The 22,079-nt window shown below is 36.6% G+C and overlaps 1 protein-coding gene across 8 annotated transcripts in view; it reads right to left on the reverse strand.

The window, feature by feature from the left end:
* MGAT4A (alpha-1,3-mannosyl-glycoprotein 4-beta-N-acetylglucosaminyltransferase A) overlaps positions 1–22,079 on the reverse strand; it is a 124,237-nt gene that overhangs the window by 68,162 nt on the left and 33,996 nt on the right. For 6 of the 8 annotated variants that reach the window (XM_064572584.1, XM_064572588.1, XM_064572583.1 and 3 more), the window contains exons 3-4: positions 8,958–9,125; positions 6,298–6,438 (exon numbers count right to left, since the gene is read on the reverse strand). In XM_064572584.1, the coding sequence (XP_064428654.1) occupies positions 6,298–6,438; positions 8,958–9,125 (309 nt within the window). The remainder of the gene's footprint in view (positions 1–6,297; positions 6,439–8,957; positions 9,126–22,079) is intronic. The other 2 variants (XM_064572589.1, XM_064572587.1) reach the window with 1 other exon arrangement.

Raw genomic sequence — 22,079 nt, forward strand, 5'->3', positions numbered from 1 at the left:
TGTGAATTGTGTAAGACTGTTGAATCACAGACCTGTACCTCTGAAACAAATAATACATTATATGTTAAAAAAAAAAAAAAAGAAGGTAGTAGGAAGGGAAAAATGAAGGGGGGGGAAATTGGAGGGAGAGATGAACCATGAAAGACTATGGACTCTGAGAAATAAACTGAGGGTTCTAGAGGGGATGGGGGTGGGGGGATGGGTTAGCCTGGTGATGGGTATTAAAGAGGGCATGTACTGAATGGAACACTGGGTGTCATACGCAAACAACGAATCATGGAACACTACATCAAAAACTAATGATGTATGCTTGGTGATTAACATAACATAATAAAAAAAAACTTAAGTGACCATCAATTTAATGTAGACTGCTATACACATAGGATGTCTATATGAACCTAATGGTAACAAATAAAAAACCTGTAATAGATACATAAGAAAACAAAGAGAAAGGTATCCAAGCGTAACACTAACAAAATCCATCAAACCACAGAGGAAAGAGCAAGAGAAAGAAGAACTGCAAAACAACCATAAAACAAGTAACAAAATGGCATTACATACATACTTATCAATTATCATTTTAAATGATATGGACTAAATACTCCAATCAAAAGACATAAGGTGATTGAATCGATAAAAAAGCAAGACCATATATATGCTGCCTATAAGAGACTCATTTCAGACTTAAAGACACATGCAGATTGACAACGAAGGGATGGAAAAACATTTACCATGCAAATGGAAGTAAAAACAAAACTGGGAAAGCAAAACTTCTATCAGACAAAACAGACTATAAAACTAAAACTGTAAAAAGAGACAAAGGACACTACATAATGATAAGGGGATCTGAGAGAAGGATATAACAACTGTATATATTTATGCACTGAACATGAGAGCACCTAAGTACATAAAACAACTATTAACAGACATAAAGGAAGAAATTAACAGTACTACAATAATATTAGGAGATATCCACTTACAGTAATAGATAGATCATTGAGACAGAAAAATCAACAAGGGAAGAGTGGCTTTGAATGATAAATTAGATATATTAGAACATTCAATCCAAAAACAGCAGATTACACATTCCTTTCAAGGGAATATGGGAAATGCTCCAGAATAGATCAAATGTTAGACCACAAAACGAGTCCCAATAAATTGTAAAAGATTGAAATCATGCCATCCATCTTTTCCAACCACAATAGTATGAAACTAGAAATCAATCACAAGAAAAAATCTGGAAAGAACACAAATACATGAGGATAAATAAGAAACTACTAAACAATGAATGGGTCAACCAAGAAATCAAAGAGGAAATAAAAAAATACGTGGAGAACATGAAAATGAAAACAAAATAGTCCAAAATCTTTGGGAGGCAACAAAAGCTGTTCTAACAGAAAAGTTTATAGCAACACAGGTTTATCTCAAGAAACAAGAAAAATCTCAAGTAAACAACCTAACATTTAAAGGAGCTGGAAAAAGAAGAACAAACAAAGCCCAATGCCAGTAGAAAGAAGGAAATAATAAAGATTAGAGCAGAAATAAATGAAATAGAGACTTAAACAGTAAAACAGATCACTGAAATCAGGAGCTCGTTCTTTGAAAAGATCAAGAAAATTAATATACCCTCAGTATAAAGGCACTACATAAAAAGATAACTACAGGCCAGTATCTTTCATGAACATAGATGCAAAAATCCTCAACAAAATATTAGCAAACTGAATCCAACAATATGATAAAAATCATTCACCATAATCAAGTGGGATTTATTCCAGGGATGAGAGGGTGGCTCAATATTCACAAATAAATCAACATGATACATCATATTAACAAGAGAAAAGACAAAAACCATATGATCTTCTCAATAAAAGCAGAAAAAGCATTTGACAAAATCCAGTATCTGTCATGATAAGAACCCTCAACAAAGTGGGTTTAGGGAGAACATACCACAATATAATAAAGACCATATATGAAAAATTCACAGCTAGCATCACACCCCATGGTGAAAAACTGAGAGCTATTCCTCTAAGATCAGGAACAAGACAAGGATGTCCACTCTCACCACCGTTATTCAACCTAGGAATCAAAGTCCTAGCCACAGCAGTCAGACAGGAATAGGATATAAAAGGCATCCAGATTGGTAAGGAAGAAGTAAAACTTTCACTATTTGCAGATGACATGATACTAAATATAGAAAACCCTCAAGACTCCACCAAAAACTGCTAGAACTGATAAATGAATTCAGTAAAATCACAGTATACAAAATATACAGAAATCAGTTGCATTTCTATTCACTAATAATGAGATAGCAGAAAGAGAAATTAAACAATAATCTCATTTACAATTGCACCAAAAAGAATAAAATACTCAGGAATAAATTTAACCAAGGAGGTAAAAGACCCATACTCCAAAAACTAAAGAACACGGATGAAACAAACTGAAGATGACACAAACAAATGGAAAGATACTCCATGCTCATGGCTTGGAAGAATCCATATTGTTAAAATGTCCATACTACCCAAAGCAATCTACAGATTCAATGCAATATGTATCAAAGTAACAACAGCATTTTTCACAGAACCTGTTGCTTCTTTCTGTTCTTAGGAGAAAAGCCCAAATCCAGTAAATGGTCTGCAAGGTCCTGCATTGTCTGTCTCCAGTACATCTCTAGTCTCATCTTATTCCATGCTTCCCCTCACCCTACACTTCATCTACAGTGACCTTCTTTCATTTTCTAGAACATTCCATGCTCCCTCCATCACAGGGCTTTTGTGATGCTCTTCTCATTTTCTGGAATACTTTTTTCTCCCATGTGGTAGCCATAATAATGTTGTCCCTACCATGTCCATGACCTAATTCCTGGAATTTTTTAGTATATTACCTAACATGCCCAAAGGGATATTGTGGATTTGATTAAGGATGTTGAGATTGGAAGGTTATCCTGGATTACCCAGGTGAGCCTAATGAACTCACAAGGGTCCTTATGAGAAGAAGGTGGGAGAGTCTGGGAGAGGAGGAGATGTGACAATGTAAGCAAGAGGTCAGAGTCACAGAGAGATCTGCAGATGAAGAAGGGGCACTGATGAATGTAGCCAGCCTCTGGAAGCTGGAAAAGGAAAGAAGTGGATTATCCCCTAAAGCTTCAGAAGGAACACACCCTAGTCAACACATTGATTTTAGGACTTCTGGCCACCAACACTAGAAGATAATAAACTTATGCTGTTTTAGGTCACTGGGTTTATGGTAATTTTTACAGCAGAATTAAGCAACTCATACACCCACCTTCACCAGTAACTACATTGTTCACTGATCTCACATCTAATCCATTTTTAAGACTTCCTTAAAATCCTTAATTGAGGTAAATGCCCCTTTTATATATTATCAAGGCATCCTTTGTATCACCAATTAAGGTTGTAGCTGTACAATTATTTACATAATTAATTATTTAACTCATGCATTCTCCTTTACTAGACTGAAGCTCCACAACACAAGGAACCACATCTAATTTTGTGTACCAAAGTACCCAGCAAAGTACCTGGCACATAACAAGTGCTCATGGATTTTCTTTCACTTCAGCACAAAAAACAACCTGCTGTCCTCTACCATCAGTAATGCCATTTTGGTAGGTAACCTGTGGAGGGTCTTTCTTTAGCCATCTTGCTCAGCACTAAATGGCCCCTGAATCTGAGGAGCTGTGAGTTTCTTCAACTCAAAGAAATTTTCTTCTATTATATATTTGGGTATTTCCTCTCTTCACTCCCTTCACTCTCCTTCTGAAATTTCTATTAGATAGATATTAAAACTTTGGTCTACCCCAATTCTTTGTGCCCTCTATGCAGCATTCCAGAAGAACTACACAGCTCAATCTTTCAGATTGCTAATCTGATCTTTAGCTGTCTCTACTCTGCTTATTAGTACATCTATATGGAAATTTTAAATATAATCAATGAAATTAGAACACAGAGATATCCAATTGATCCTTTATGAACTGGCCTCTCATCCCTCTAAAATATATTGATTATGTGTAATTTCTAAATTATATTCTCCTTGCTCTGCAAATTCTATTTCCTTGAGTATTAAGTCATTCACAATGTGGGTTTCCTTAAATATTTTGTAACCCTCATTGTACAATATGCCCTTTTACCCATCTGTAGTTGTATCTATTTATTGCAACCTGCAAATTTCGTGGAAGGATCTAGATATGGTGTGGGTAGGATGGGCTGGCAGTTTTTTGTTCTTCACAAAGGAATTCAAGCCCCTCTTTAGACAGTCAGTAGATGCCTGGAACACATTCTCCCTCTTTAGTCTTAGGAAGACTTAACCGGTCTGAGTGCTGTTCCTTATTTAATCAGCCTGACCACTGAAGAACAGAATTTTTAGCAAGAAGCAGTTTTTCTTTGATCTAAAAAACAGAAGGGGCACCTGGGTGCTCAGTTGGTTAAGTGTCTGCCTTTGGCTCAGGTCATGATCCCAGGGTTTGGGGATTGAGTGAGCCCTGCATCGAGCTCCCTGCTCAGTGGGAATCTGCTTTTCCTTCTGCCCTTCCCCTTGCTTGTGTTCTCATTCTCTCGCTCTCAAATAAATAAATAAAATCTTAAAAACAACAACATAAAAAACCCAAAAAACAAAACAAAACAAAAAAACCACCAGAAGTTCTTAATATAAAGTCCCTAAAAAGATTTTGGAGTTCCACAAAACCCCAGAAATTATATACAGAATTACTTTTTCTATGTGCATTTTTCTAAATAGAAAGTTTATAGCTTTCCTAGGATAGCCAAAGGGTTCTTTGACTCTAAAAATGTTAAGAACCATTGCTTAAGGATTTAGGAAGGTGATTTTAATGTAAATCTGAGGGTTTTCTTGTTTTTGTTTTTTTGTTTGTTTGTTTTTTCAAGTTTTCTGCTTTTTCTAACTCTCAAAAAATAGTGCCAGCTTAGTAACAATGTTAACTAGTGGAAATCTGGTTGACCAAGATTTCATTATATTTATGATAAAGTCAAACAAATGGGATGGAAAATAAGTATCTTCAAAAGGGTAAGAGAATGTCACATTCACAAAATAACAAGGAGCTACTAAGGAGAACCTATTAGATGTTGTGAGAAGTTTTAAAGGACTTTAAAAATACTTGTACTTTCTTTTCATTTGATATTCTTATTAATGAAGACATCATCTAAACCAACATGTACTAAATGACTGAGACATCCTACCCAAATAATGATTATTAAAGGGAGAGATATAATACCAACTTCAGAAATAATGATCAATGTTCTAAAGAAAATAATTTAGAGTACACCACACATCTTGTTAGTCTTTGTACATCCAGCACCTACTGGATAAGTATTTATTGAATCAATAAGGAAATGGAAGAATGAGTTAGTCTGAACATGGTATTTTAAGAATTATCACTTCCTCCTTAGGAAGGCAGTGTGCAATTTTAAATGATTCATAAAGTAGAAAGACGGCAGAACTAAAAAAAGACAAATATAAAAGCTTATGCTAATAGATCAAATAATATGAGAAAATGCAACACACACACAAAAGTAAAATACCTAAGAATCCTACTGAATCAAAAGCAGATTAAATCAGTCTTTTCAAAAACATTATCACAAAGATGAATTTCAGTATCTATCAAGTAATGGTTTTAACAAAAGACAAAAGACTTACTAGGGGAGCAAAACAATATTTTGCTATCTACATTTTAAAATCTCCAAAGAAAAGATTAACAAAGTCAAAATAGAGGAATAAAAATCATGAAAGAACAGTAAGTAGGGCCCACAAGGAAAATTCAAGCTCTGGCAGTTCTAACAGAAAGAAAAAAAATATGGAGTAAACTATCTTTGCACTATATGAGGAAAAAAAAGCAACCCAAAGTATTTCTATTATTGTCTGAAAGATTAAATGAAAGTGATTATATGCCTTCCAGCTCTCTAAGAAAAAGCAGGGGCAAACATAAGAAAACCTCTCCTGATGAGACTGTGAGAACTACTAATGTTGAAAGAAGACACAAGAAAAAAAAGTCATCTCAAATTTTTAAAAGAGAAAAATTACAAAGGTTTAAACATTTTTCTGCCCAGAGATGGGGCTTACACCAGATTTCTCATGACCCTTTTCAGCTCTATACTCTGATCTATGGAGTAAAATAGATACCTCCTTTCAACGTAAATGAGTCCTAAGTTATTATGCAGAGAGAAGGAATTATTCTTCTTTGACCTGACAGGCTTCTAATGGTCAATGTTATACTCCAAGATCCAATTAAGACCAGCAGCACAACCACAGTAAGAAACAAAATAAACATACCTCCTGTTCTTCCATTACCAATCTGCAGAGCAGGCTGAAGGCTTCTCTCATTTTGCAATAAATGAGGCAAATGATAATAAATACTTGGCACTTGAAGAGATTTTTTGCTTGTTAACTCCTTTAATAGCTTTAGGGTATTATCTAAAACAGAAAAGCATAATTAATGCACAGGAGCACCTTACTTACAGAAGTTGCTAATTTTACAAATATAGCAGTAAAAATTTATGAGAACTAGAACTGTCCCGATTTCATACTTTGGTGAATAAGATCTCCATTTAAAATGAAAAAGGACACTTCTGCAACGAGTCTCAGAGTCCCATTGTTGACAGCACTCTGAAGAAGCTGAAGTACCCTGAGAAGGCGGAATGCTTTAATCACTTGCCATGATAAAGGTTCAGAACTCAGGCCCTGCAGAACACACTCTAAACATGCTACCCATTTATGAAAATATAATAAGCACATTCACCACCAATAACTTTCACTTTCCTTATGCTATTCTATTTTACTGAATTTTCACATGGAAGATATTTTTTTTCCCCAAAAAATACAAGTACAATAATTTAAACTGCACAATTTGAGAATGCTCTGTACAGATCCTAACTTTCAAGTAGCTTTTCCATTTTCCTTAGAGGAGTTAATGAATCCTTTAATATAATATGAAATAAAAACTCAATCTAGTAGGCAATATTGTTTTAAAATTCCAACTATATTATAATTTAACCTTTAAAATACAGAAGTTAGCAGTAAGGACTTAAAGCCTCGAAGATTTCATGCAAAACTCTATGAAAACTCCATTAAAAATATGACAAGAACCAAAAAATTCACAAAAGAAATGCAAATGACTGCTATATTAACAATTAATCTCATAAGTAAAGAAACAACTATAAATTACAAGACACCAATTTCAACCTATCAACTTAGCATAAGATTAAATAATAATATTAGAGGGATGCCTGGGTGGCTCAGTCGGTTAAGCGTCTGCCTTTGGCTCAGGTCATGATTCCAGGGTCCCGGGATCAAGTCCCGCATCGGGCTCCCTGCTCCGCGGGGAGCCTGCTTCTCCCTCTGCCTCTGCCTCTCTCTCTCTCATGAATAAATAAATAAAATCTTTAAATAATAATAATAATAATAATATTAGATATTGGTGGTAATGTGGTATATGTTTCAGCTCTTCAGAAGAGCATCAAAAACCCTAAAACATGTCTGCCTTACTAGTCAATAATTTCCCTTTTAGCAACTTCACTTTTGTACACTCAATAAATATTTAGTGATTATCTATTTTGTCCCAGCCACTGTGTCATGTGTTTAGAAATGTTAGTCATAGATCCTTGTTTTTAAGGAATTCATAATGTAACGAAATAACATAAGGACTACCAATTTATACACAAAGACGTTCATCGCAGAGTTATAAACTGGGGAGAAAAAACAACACAGAAAAACCCTATTTGCCTAGTAGAAAAATATTTAATACATTATGGTATATGGTTAACTGACATATGGCCATTGAAAATGGCATTTTTGAAGAGTATTCAATGACACAGTAAAATGCTAATAGCCTAATTTCAAAAGTAAAACAGGCTCTAACACACAATCACAATTTTGAAGAAAAACATAAATGGAAAAAAGACTAGAAGGAAATAAAAAATGTTAATAAAAAACACTTGGCAGAGCAGGCTTATGGGTGGCTTATTTTTTATTATCTATACCATTCCATAATTTTAAATGTTACTGTGTCATAACACACATTTCACAATCAGGAGGGGAAACACGGAGCATGAAAATTTAAAAATAAGGTCAGGTAGTGAATCTAAGACAAGAGGAATGAATGCTAAAGGATGGAAAAAGATGCTGCTAAATGAAAAAGTATATTAATCTTGAAAGATTATATAAATTTTGAGGTAACTGATTATATACATATGTTAATTTAATTATTAGACTAAGAAAATCACAGAAACAGAGAGGATAATTGACATTCATCTTACTCTAACCATAAGTTCTTAGAGAAGGAACAGATCAGATACCCCCAAAAGTACACACTGTAATAAAACCATATTTTTTTCTTATAAGTCAGAGATAAGAGTACTAATTGCTTCAAATAGCTCAAAGGTTCTCCAGAGTCTGAATAAGGTCCATACAAGTCACAACATAAACATGTAAAAACACAAAATTAAATTTTTAATCTCATTTGAAATATGCTTTTTAAAAGATCTGGCTTGGGGCGCCTGGGTGGCTCAGTCGTTAAGCATCTGCCTTCGGGTCAGGTCATGATCCCAGGGTCCTGGGATAGAGTCCCATGTGGGGTTCCCTGCTCAGCAGGGAGCCTGCTTCTCCCTCTCCCACTCCCCCTGCTTGTGTTCCTTCTCTCACTCTCTAATAAATAAAAATTATAATAATAGTAAAAAAATAAAAGATGTGGCTTTTTGCTATTGGGGAAATTTATCCAACTGAAATCTAAATCAATATTACACTACTCCCTTAAAATCAAATTTAACAATTAAAATTGTTTTATAATTTACCATTATAGGAAAGTTTTGTGTGATGTTTCTCTCTGAAAACAGTAATAAATATTGGCTGATAAGCTACTTTAAACGACTTTCAAACAAATTACTTCACATAACCCCTTGAAAATACAATTTTTAAACTAAACATATTATTTGTACCTGAAAATTTATTTAATGCATCCTTACTTCCATTTGCTTCTGCTCCTACACGCTTGAACTGTTGTACAATGGCGTTTAATTCAGAAGAGCGCTGAGAGATTCTATGTTCAGCTATTCGAAGACGTTCTTTCAAGGCAAGAAACTCTCGTTGATAAGCAATCAGTTTTTCTAGAAGCAAAACCAAAAGTTTTTAATATATTTAAAAAAAACATAAAATATAACTGTAAGATCAGAAATTTTAAAGTCACATTTTCCAGAAAAAGATATTCATTTATGTATTGATACAGAACTGAAAATAAGAGCCCCAACCAGTTATATATAACAAAGTCTTCACTAATGTAATGCTCCTTTTTGCTTTTTTAGCATTAGAAAGCAATTTATTTTTTTCCCTGAGACTTTCTTTAAATTTCTTTTAATTTAAATTCAAGTTAGTAAACATATAGTGTTTTATTAGTTTCAGGGAATTTAGTGATTCATCAGTTGTATATAACACCCAGTGCTCATTCCATCACATGCCCTCCTTAATGCCTGTCACCCAGTTACCCAGTCCCCCACGCACCTCCCCTCCAGCAACCCTCAGTTTGCTCCCTATAGTTAAGAGTCTCTTATGGTTTGTCTCCCTCTCTGTTTTTATCTTATTTTTCCTTCCCTTCCCCTAATGTTCATCTGTTGCTCTTAATATCTGTAAGAATGCAAGCACTTTCTACTTATCACTTAAGAAATATAAAGATAGGGAGAAAAGGACAAAAGTTTTTAGGATTAACACTTCAAGCATAATACTAACATCATTTCTCAAAAGGTTCAAACAGTTATAAAGACCTTATTTGAATTAAGACGACAGAGATGAAGTATTGAAATTGATGGTAATATATCTAATATTAAATTACCTCTTTTATAGCATAATTACTTATTTCCATAGGCCATTTCCTCTGTACTTCCTATTCTGCAAAGATTTCCCTAGGCCAGACTTTGGCCAAATTCCTGATTCCTAAAAACCCTATCAGGCAGATGTAAAAAAAAAAAAAAAAAAGTGGGATGACCCCAGTTAAAAGACATCTGTTTTAATTTGAGAGAATCACAAGTCAGGAAAACCTGATCTAGGAAATAAAAGTGGATTTTATGAGGATAAATGTAGGCATTGAAACCACAGCATCAGACAGCTCAGAGAGACAAAGTGCAGAGTGAGAAGAGGCCTAAGGACAGAACCTGACATCAAAATCTAAGAGATGGTGGAAGAAAAAGCATTCATTAATCTCGATCAGCAATGCTGAAAGATAGCTGAGGCTATGGGAATAGGAGTAATTTCCACAACCTCATTAAACTAAGAGAAACCCAAACAATGGTTTTCAACTTCTGTATCAAGCTGGATAATCCAAGGCTACTATTTTGACATCTAAACAAAACACACTTTAGAAAGACTACTTTTTATCTAATATTATTAACTCTGCTTTATTCAAGGATAGACTCAATAAGAAACAGACTTACAAAAAATAAATCTGCATGTTTCATAAAGCTAGTCTTAAAAACAGGCATTTATGTTGTTCCTTGTCCCTTACACAAAAGCCCACACAGTAAACATCTCTTCAGAATTTTGTGGCAGGGAAAAAAAAAGTCTGTCCTGCTCAACTGTCACTCTTCCCTATATTGAACAAGGACAGCCATGTAAGCAGCTGTATTCTGCCTTCACTTGCTGGCTGTAGGAGGGAAGGAAGGAGAAAGCAGGCTGTGATTAGGTTAGGCATATAGGGAGCTCTGAGGTGCCAGCAAGGTCCTAGTGACAGACCTGGGTGGTGGTCCAATAAAATTCATTATTATGCATTCATAGTTCAGGCACTTGTCCATACACATAAACTCATTAAATAAATGTCAAAAAGATACTATTCACAAACACAAAACTATAAACAAGCATAGTCTAACAAAAACTGTAACAATTATAACAAGAGATACTCAAGATTCATGTGATTAAAACTACAAACCCCTTACTGACCCCTATATTAAGAGTAAATGAAGTCACCTCTTAATCCTAAGTGAGAAGACGCAAATTTGTAAAAAAAAAAAAAAGATAAATTCTACCCTAAGTTAAATAATAAATTCAATTCAATACCTTTCAAAAAAAATAATGAAACCTTTTTGGAATATGACTTTTTACATGTGATTCTAAAATTCACCCAGAGGAGAGAATGTGTTTAAAGAGGAAAAATAAATAAATAAATAATAAAGGGGAACTTGCTCTGAGATCAGAACACACTAGAAGGCTACAGAAATTAAAACAGTGTGGACAGGAGCCAATTACACCAAGCAGGCTGCGTCCACAATCAGCTCGAGTGAGCGGTCCCTTCAGTTCTTCTCTCTTTACGTGAGCAAGTTAAAATCCTCTCCTGAATACTCATGCAGTGCTGAGACTGTGGTTTCTTGACACCATCCACCCAAAAGAGATTTAGAACTCTCTGGAGAATAAGTTTAAGACGAACCTCAAACAATCTGGTGTAAAGTAAGAAAACACTATTAAAACAAACAAACAAAAACAAAAACAAATACCACAGGACTTGTCGAAAGGGCACAACAAGGTACCTAAGGGGCTCCCGACCAAATTAGGGACACATTTAAGTACAAAACAAATATTGATAGTAACAGATGAGGGTGATGGGTTTCTTATAGCAGAGTGCCAAATAATAAATGTAGAAGGAATGATGAATGTTGGGGAAAAATCCCCATTTTGCAGCTATCACAGCAATAACTGATTCAGGCAAGAATCAAAAATAGATGCTAAGACTAGCAGGTCAAAGTGTGCTGAGGAACGGGGTATGTATGTCACTTCAGAGTATCTCCCTACAAAGTACTCATTAACTTACAAAGGAAAAAATATGCTAATTTTACCATGGAGAAACCTGGCAGATATCTTCCTTTAGTGATCAGAGTTCACATCAGCAACCAGAAAACAGACTTGACATGCCTCCTGATGTGAGGCAGAGAGGACACGTCTCATTTGTGTGGCATTCCTGCCAAAAATGCCTAATCTAAATCTAATCTCAAGGAAACATCAGACGCATCCAAACTGAGAGACAAGGTACAAAACAAAGAGCTTGTACTATAAAAAAAAGTCATGGTCATTGAAGACAAAGGCTTGTGAGGAACTGCCACAGACGAAGAGACTGAAGGAGCCATGACAACTCAGTGCAAACCATAGTCCTGGGCTGAAACCTGGACCAGAAAAACTCAACGCTACAAGGAACATTACTGGGAAAAAAATAACAGAATATGGGCTACAGACTAGATATTATGCCAATGTTAAATTTCCTAAATTTGATACTCATACTGAAGTACTTTAGCAGAATTTCTTGTTCCTAGAAAATAAACATTAAATTAGTTAGGGGTAAAAAGGCATGATTTCTGTAATTTATACCCAAAAAGTTCGAAAAGAAACAAAATATCTACAAACAGAAAAATTATAGAGGCAAAACAGTCACAACAGGTGAAATGTATCGAAAAGTCATTTTGTACTGCCCTTATGACTCTTCTTCCTTTGAAACTTTTTAAAAAAGTAAGCTGGAGGACTGGATGGCATACAGGTTAGGTCTTTTGGCAGCTCTTGACTGGGAAGGCGGGAATGGACAGGAGGGCAGTCTCCGTCCTTCTGTGCATTTTCTTGGTACTTTCTGAAACCACTTCCCAGAGTCCAGTTTCACCAATTAGGGAGAGTAACCAGTACCAGCAGAGAAATGTCCCCACCCCTAATCCCAAAACACTGCTCTGCTTTGAGGTGACCTGGCCAGGCTTCTGAAAAGATCCCTTGGGCCCACAGAGGGCTGGATAAAGTCCTAAGTATTTTCTTTCAGCCCAGATGCTAGTGTGGCTGTTAGCCCAAAGCCCACAGCTATGAAAGGGCCCCCAATGGGTCATTTCCCGTCTCTCACAGCCATCCTTGGTTTCTAACTCCATCTTTCCATATTAAAAGGGTTCTCTCCATGACATCAGAGCAAGTCCATACTCCATCTAGAAAGCCACGTCAATGAAAAGGAGTATGTGTGGTAAAGCCCTCAGCTAGACCTGCTAGGAATACCACAGAACGCTGTTGGCTCCGCTAACAGAAAAGAGTTACATATAATCTCCCCACAGCCCTCCTAAGAGTGCAGTCCATCCTCTGTCATCTACCCAAACACAGGCTCACTAGTGACTTCTAGAATTTTCTCTACCTATATTTCCCATAGTATTACACTGCTCCCTTGAGGAGAGTGATAGATCATCCCAGAAGTTCAAACGTTAGCATAATAGACAAAAAAAATTCCTTCAAATTAGTGATCACATGTTTGACAATTCTGTTCTCAACATTAGTAACACAATTCTTATTTTTGCTTTTCTTTAATCATTTCAGTTTCTGTTGGGGGATTGGCAGGAAACTGTGTGGGAACTCTTATACTATCACCTTACTGGGAAATGCCTAGTTTGTTTGTTTTTTTATTGTAGACCGAATCTAATTTTTTTAATTGCAGAAAATTATATATCCAGATGAGACAATGAAAGTACAAATCATGTTGCATGAACCTAAGACTCTAAAACATACAAAATTTCCAAAGAAACCACTTTATTTCCCTCAAAGCAAATAATCAAGCCAGTTTTCCACGGAAAAGTGTACCAATAGGTCCTCAAAGACTTATTAGGTTGAACCAGATGAAATTGCTGATATTTGATCATTTTTGACAAAAAATGTCAATTTCATGTGCTTCAACAATTTAAAAATAACAGCTTTGGACTCAACAATTTAAAAATGTGTGAACGGGCGCCTGGGTGGCTCAGTTGGTTAAGCGACTGCCTTCGGCTCAGGTCATGATCCTGGAGTCCCGGGATCGAGTCCCACATCGGGCTCCCTGCTCGGCAGGGAGTCTGTTTCGCCCTCTGACCCTCCTCCCTCTCATGTGCTCTCTCTCTCTCTCTCTCACTCTCTCAAATAAATGAATAAATAAAATCTTTAAAAAATAAATAAAAATGTGTGAACAATATAGATGAAAAATTAACACAAACAAAAAGGTACTAAAAACTAATACCCAATATGTAATATATAAAAACAGAGCAAAAACCTTCACTTTTCAAATAGTACCTCTTTATTAGCAAGATGTGGGGATACTATGGAATCCTATGAGCTAACGTTAAAAACTGGCTTTTTATGTTAAAATTAAAATTACCAAAAATTAAACCCACTTTTAAATTTAATTTTAAAATACATTAAATAATAAAATTCTGGCACCAGGAAGAATGTTGATAATCTGGTTCATCTCTCTGTCCTTTAGTACAATGAACTATTTCACACAAATGTTTAAAAAAACATGTGTGTGTGTGTGTGTGTGTGTGTGTGTGTATAATATGAGTGAGGAGCTCCCTTAGAAATAGATTCCACAATTTAACAAGCTTTACTTTTCAGGAAATCATTGCATTTGAAAAACATTTCACTCCACATTCATCATTCTTAGACAACCGTTTTATAAAATAGAAGGCCCAGATGAAATTATGGGCAGGTTCTCATTTAAAAATCTCTTAAAAGGGGCGCCTGGGTGGCTCAGTCGTTAAGCGTCTGCCTTCGGCTCAGGTCATGATCCCAGGGTCCTGGGATCGAGCCCCGCATTGGGCTCCCTGCTCTGCGGGAAGACTGCTTCTCCCTCTCCCACTCCCCCTGCTTGTGTTCCCTCTCTCACTGTCTCTCTCTCTGTCAAATAAGTAAATAAAAATCTTAAAAAAAAAAAAAATCTCTTAAAAAACAGGGGTGCCTAGGTGGCTCAGTTGTTAAGCGTCTGCCTTCGGCTCAGGTCATGATCCCAGGGTCCTGGGATCGAGCCCCGCATCAGGCGCCCTGCTCAGCGGGAAGCCTGCTTCTCCCTCTCCCACTCCCTCTGCTTGTGTTCCCTCTCTCGCTGTCTCTCTCTGTCAAATAAATAAAATCTTTAAAAAAATAAATAAATCAAGTGAGTAATTTTGTTGGGGGTCATTGAAAATTGGGTTTTTAAGTATGGGAGAAACAAATATAGCTGTAAGATTAATGATGCTAAGCAAAAACTCTAGAGCTCTGAATCTGAATAAAGTATAATAGAAACTAATGGTTATTCTATTTATTAAAACATTTTAAAATATAGGGGCACCTGGGTGGCTCAGTCGTTAAGCGTCTGCCTTAGGCTCAGGTCATGATCGCAGGATCCTGGGATCGAGCCCTGCATTGGGCTCCCTGCTCTGCGGGAAGCCTGCTTCTCCCTCCCCCACTCCCCTTGCTGTGTTCCCCTCTCTTGCTGTGTCTCTCTCTGTCAAATAAATAAAATCTTTAAAAAATAAAAAAATAAAAAATAAAAATCTCTTAAAAAACAAAAGAACTGGATTCAGAAAGGATTTAGAAGAACTAGTCTAGAAAAGCCAAAAGGCAAGTGAGCAGGACTCCAAGTAACTTAGGTTGAATGGAATTTGAACAGACAATTCTAATTAGAATGGATATAGCTAAAAGTTACAAACAAGATGAGGTATCTCATTCTCTAACATTCCCATGCATAAGAACCACCTAGAAGAGATTGTTAAAACAAAATTCTGGACCCCACCTCCAGAGATTTTGATTCAGTGGGTATGACGTGGTACTTAAGAATTTTAAACAAGCGGGGCACCTGGGTGGCTTGGTTGGTTAAGTGTCTGACTCTTAATTTTGGCTCAGGTCATGATCTCAGGATTGTGATATTGAGCCCCACGCCAGGCTCCATGCTGGGTGTGGAGCCTGCATAAGATTCTCTTTCTCCCTCTGCCCCGCCCCACCCCTCTTAAAAAAAAATTTCAAACAAGCACCAAGGTGATGCTAAGACATCTGCTTAGCAGCAACTGAGGTAACTAATACTGTCCTCAAAGTAGGTCTAGACTCAAGCAGCCTAGAAATTTATGTAGTTCTGCTCTGCTATCTACTAGCTGCTTCTCCTCTCTCTGGCTTACATGTTAAGGGATTCAGGGACAGAATGTTCAGGACATAATCCTCAAGATTACGCCTGGGGCACAGAGGGATTTCAAAATATCCAGTGGACACCTATTTCCAAGGTCCTCTTAAAAATTATGTAGAATTACCAAAATCATTCCCTGTTTCTGGAGTATTCCACTCAGGATCCACCATACAAGCATGGATTAGAAAAAGACCTGCACCCTTCTAAACTCAAAAGGGAAAATGGGGCTCATAGATACACAGAATCATATACTTTATTTAAATTAAAACAATGAGTAAAATTTCTTTGTTCCCTCACAGAATGTTTTCACTATGCTTACAAAACAGAATCCTAACTAGTGAATGAATACCAGACAAGTTATGGTTGAGAAGTTTTCTGGAATAAAATCACTATTTTCAAGTTGTCCCCTAAGTAATATAATCATTAACAATGTCACTCAAAACAGACTTTCATGTAGAGGTTTAATAAGTTAAAATCTATCCACTGACCTTTATTTATAAAGCACAATCCCTTAAGATAATCAAATGATGCTGCGTATACCTGTTACAACAGACTCTAGAAATATTTTCTTAATCTAAATAGCTGCAAATAATTTTCCTTGATTTCTCTGAGGACAGGGAAATCTCTTTTTAGCAGTTATCCTAAAGTCCCAAATTCCATTATCAATAGTGAAGTGAGATGAAAAAAACAGTAAGTTGCATAACTTAGGATAATGCTTACTAGACTATACTTAGCCATATATTTACAACCATTCTTTACTTTCAAAATATATCAACAATGATTTTATTAAACCTGACTTTTAAAAATTCATCAAGCTATAAGGAGCTCGGAGTAAAAATTATCAGTTATGAACTCTTTTCCTTGAGTATTTAAAATTAATAGCAGACGTTTTCCAAAGAAGTGCTTTGTCCCCAAAGGAAAAATTGTATCCTAAAAGATATAATGGTATGTATTTTCCTCATGAAGAATCTCTCAAGACAGAGCATTACATTCTACATTAGAATCATCTTTATTTAAAAAGCAGAATACTGACCATTAGCCAGTCCTACACTACGGATAGCCCTACCAACAAACATCATGTCCTCTTTCTGCATCTCCCTCGCTAGATCTGGTTATTCCTTTTATGATCTGTTTCATGCTTTCTTCTTCCCTCTCTCTTTACTTTCCTCCTGTTTCTTATTTGCCACCTTTCTCTCCTAATACTCTTCTGCAAAACCCTTTTGAAATTCTTCTGTGTTTCTTTCTGGACTTCTCATTTTCATCCACAAACTTCCCATCTCTCACCTCTTTCTTCTTTCATATTATTCACACCCCCCCCCATCCACCCTGCAATATCCCCACCTTCTCTGCTGTGTTTGTTTTATATTACTGAGGACTTTTTTTCTCCAATTGGCATAAGCAGTCCACTTGCCTGGAGACACTAATTTTCTTGTCTTTTGTCTCACTGAAAACAATTGAGAATTTAGGATTTTTCCTTCTTGGAACCACAATGGCCAAAAAAAAAAAAAAAAAAAGGAAATTGACAGGAAAACATTTCACAATTACTCAATAAATCAGAAAATGAATGTGGAGAGACAGGTAATACCACTCTAAACTCCAATTACATATCAAAACAGAGATCCCCCTAGCCTTCCCACTAACTATAATAAAAACCCTAGACATTACATATTACAAATACAAAGAAGACTCAAAGGTAGAGAGAAGAAGGCAGATAGAAGGGACAGTGGAACCCAAGGAACAACACAACAGTGAGTTCTCCAAGTCTCTTCTTTTTGCTTCATATATTCCAGATTGAGTACTGGAGAAGCCAGTGTCTTGGAAACACCCCAAGCACCCCAGGAGCATATAAAAACGCCCCAAGAAAAACTTGCTCTCTCCAGACAAAGGACTAAGGATGGAGCAACCTAGCAAGAGGGAAAACTTTTAAACAATATACACTATATTTCTGACCAAACACCATGAAAACAACCATGATCCATCTCCACCCCACTGGTGAAAGCCAACCACAGAGTCTAGACCTCCACCCCTGTCCAACTGTAACAAGGACGGACACACACACACACACACACACACACACACACACATGGGTGATATCAGAAAAGACTGTGTGGGGTGTCTGGGTCGTGCAGTCGGTTGAGCATCCAACTCTTGGTTTCAGCTCAGGTCATGATCTCGGGCTCATGAGATCGAGCCCCACAACAGCCTCCACACTCAGCACGGAGTCTGCTTCAGATTCTCTCGCCCTCTGCCCCTCATGATCTCTTTCTCTCTAGAATAAATAAGTTAAAAAAAAAAAAAAAAAAGGAAGACTGTGTGAAGAGTGAGGATTACTTACATTATCCTTCAGCAGTAATGTGCTCCCCAAATGCATTATCAGTAGAGGCCACACAGAAAACAGTAACAGGGTACTTCCCCTCTGCCAGCCAAAGTTAGTGTCATCAGAGGCCTAACAGGGAACCAATCTCCCACCTCTGCACAACAGGAAGGAGGAGTCCCTTCCCAATGGGTAACAACAGAGGCCAAATAAGGAGGATGGACTTCTACCTCACCAGGCAGTAATAAGGTGGCACTCCACCTTCCCCTCCAAATCCAAAAATGGTGTCAGAAAAGATAGCTAAGGGGTGCCTGGGTGGCTCAGTCAGTTAAGCATCTGACTTCGGCTCAGGTCATGATCTCGGGGTCTTGGGATCGAGCCCCACATGAGGCTCCCTGCTCAGTGGGGAGTCTGCTTGTGTATCTCCCTCTGCCCCTCTCCCATGTTCTCTCTCAAATGAATAAAATCTTTGGGAGGGAGGGAGGGAGGGAGGGAAAAGGCCAGCTAAGACAGACAACTTAAACAAGACCCAGAGTCTCATAACATAATACCCAAAATGCCCTAGATAGCTGAAAATCACCCATCATACTAAGAATCAGGAAAATCTCAACCTGAAAGAGAAAAGACAATCAGTAAATGCCAACACCAAGATGATACAGATGTTGGAATTACCTGATAAAGTTTTTAAAGCAGCCATCATAAAAATGTTTCAACAGGCAAATTAAAAAACTGGAAAAAAAAAAAAAAAGAAACCCTATGCAAAGAAAGAGAGGACAGAAGTTATAGAAACAAATGAAAATTTTACAACAGAAAATACCATAACTGAAACTTAAAAAAATTAATGTATGGACTGAATAGCAGAATGAAGAAGAAAGAAGGTGTCAGTCAATCTTGAGAAAAACAACCAAAATTGCCCAATCTGAACAACAAAGAGAAAACAGACCAGAAAAAAATTTTTTTAACAGTCTCAGGACCCTTGAAACTATAACAAAAGATCTAAGATCTAACATTCCTGTCAACAGGATCCCAGAAAGAAAAAACAGGGGCGCCTGGGTGGCTCAGTTGGTTAAGCGACTGCCTTCGGCTCAGGTCATGATCCTGGAGTCCCGGGATCGAGTCCCACATCAGCAGGGAGCCCGCTTCTCCCTCTGACCCTCCTCCTTCTCATGCTCTCTGTCTCTCATTCTCTCTCTAATAAATAAATAAAATCTTTAAAAAAAAAAAAAGAAAAGAAAAGAAAAGAAAAAACAAAGAGAGTGGGCTGGGAAAAGTATTAGAAAAATAATGGCCAGAATTTCCCAAATTTGGCAGAAGATGTAAACACACATAAGGATGTAAGAAGCTGAGAAAGTAACAAAAAAGATAAACCCAAAGAAACCTATGCCAAGAACAACATAAATGAACTTCAGAAAACTAGAGACAAAGAAAAAATTCTGACAGCAGCCAGAGAGAAATGACACATTATCTACTGGAAAAAAATAATAATAACTTGAATAACTGCAGATTTCTCCTCAGAAATCATGGCAGCCAGAAAGAAATGGCATGACATTTTTCAAGTACTGAAAAAAAAAAACAACCACAAGTTCCGCATCTGGCAAAACTATCAAATCAAGACATTCTCAAAGGAAAACCAATGGAAATTTTTATCAGCAAACCTACCCTAAAAAAAAAAAATGGCTAAAAGGAAGTTCTTGAAATGGAAAGGATAAAACAAGGAATTCTGGAACATCAGGAAGGAAGAACGAACTGAAAGAACAAAAATAGGGTAAACACAAGATTGCCAAATTATGCTTGGTGGCTAAAGCAAAAAGTATAACATTGTCTATGTACATTCTTAATGTAGAGAAAATATTTTAAAACAATTATATACTGTGGAGGGTAAAGGGGCTTTCAAACTGATAAAATGCCAATAGCAGTAAACTGCAATAAGACTTATATATATACATAGATATATAGGTATTTTATAGATTTTATAGATTTATAGATATATAGATATTTTACTGGTTGCTCTAGGTGTCATATATATATGACAGAGCAACCAGTAAAATATCTATACCAAGGGATACACTCAAAATACTACAGATAAATAATAATGCAATTTTTTAAACATTCAAGCAATCCTTAAGCAGTTAGGAAAATGAACAGAGAAATAACAAAATAAAAGAGGGAATAGTGAATAAAAATAAAATGACAAGACTTTATAAAGCCTAACATCACGAATCACATTAAATGTTAGTAGTCTAAAAATACCAGTTAAGTGAGATTGGTAGAGTGGACTAAAAATACATAATCCACGGGTGCCTGGGTGGTGCAGTCGGCTGAGCACCTGACTCTTGGTTTCAGCTCAGAGTCTGATCTCAGGTTTGTGGGATTGAGCCCCACATAGGGCTCCATGCTCAGTGGGGAGTCTGCTGTGACTCTCTCTCCTTCTGCCTCTGCCCCTCCATTCCCACACTCTCCCTCTCAAAAATTAAAATAAAATCTTAAAACAAAAAATACATAATCCAATTATATGATCTCTATTCCAGGCCATGGAATCTCACTCAGAAATTAAAAGGAACACAGGGTGCCTGAGTGGCTCAGTCAGTTAAGCATCTGCCTTCAGCTCAGGTTGTGATCCCAGGGACCTGGGATCGAGCCCTGCATCGGGCTCCCCACTGATCAAGGAGTCTGCTTCTCCTTCTACCCCTCTCCCTCATCGTGTGTGCTCGCTTCCCCCCCAAAATATATAAATAAATAAAATTAAAAAATAAATAAATAAATAAAAAAGAACAAACTACTGAAACACCCAACAACCTGGATGGATTTCAATTATGCTGAGTGAAAAACATCAACTGTAGTAGGTCACATACAGTATGATTCCATTTGTATAACATTTTCAACATGACAAAGTTATAGTAAGGAATAACAGATTAGTGGTTACCAGGAGTCAGGGAGGTGGGGAGGAGCAGGAGTGACTATAAAGGGGTAGCACAAAGGAGATCTTTATGGTGATAAAATTGTTCTTTACCTTGGTGGTGCTGGTGGTTACAAGAATCTGTACAAGTGATAATACGGTAGAGAACTATACACACCCATGGTACCAATGTCAATTTCTCGATTTTGGCATTGTACATTACACATATATAACTTATAACAAGTAACCATTAGAGAGGAATGGGTAAGGTTACACTGTATCCCTCTGTACCATCTGCAACTTCCTGTAATTCTCTAATTATTTTAAATAGTTTTTTAAAAAGCAAAACAAAAAAGAACCAAATGATGAACAATAATTTCTAAGGACAAAAAGGAAACACAGCATTTTCATCCAGTTGGTCATATAATTGGACGGACATCCTCACAATATCTGCCATAAAAAGCGAGAACATCCTGTTTTGCTAAAAGGATGGATAATGGTATTCTCTTGTCTAGCATGTATGTGTGTAACAACATTTACTGGATTAGTTCATAAGTAGACAAATGGTCAAGGCTAATTCACATACAAAAGTGATTAAAAAGAGATGATGCAGAAATGAAAAGACTTCACTGGCTTCATCATTCTGTTGTTTATCAATTTAATAATGAAAATGTTTTGCAATTAAGAAGCAAATAAGACAGCCATCTTCTTCTTCAACAAAATTATCAGCTGCAAAATTTCCAGAAGTTTTGTGTTTTGATGATTCAAGTGCAAAAGAACTAGAAGTAATGATGAGTTAGAACCTATTAAAGATGTATTTAAAATCAAGAATTAGAATTTACAAGCAGGGTGTGTTCCAGGTTCAAGCATGATAGCTGATGAGCAGTTAGTTGTGTTCAAAGGACATTGCCCATCTCAATTTGTATACCTACCAAACCAGAAAAATGTGCAATAAA

The sequence above is a fragment of the Mirounga angustirostris genome, unplaced genomic scaffold, assembly GCF_029215605.1.
Source record: "Mirounga angustirostris isolate CCGP_5_RB_7025 unplaced genomic scaffold, mMirAng1.0.hap1 SCAF_10, whole genome shotgun sequence".
Classification (NCBI taxonomy): Eukaryota; Metazoa; Chordata; class Mammalia; order Carnivora; family Phocidae; genus Mirounga; species Mirounga angustirostris.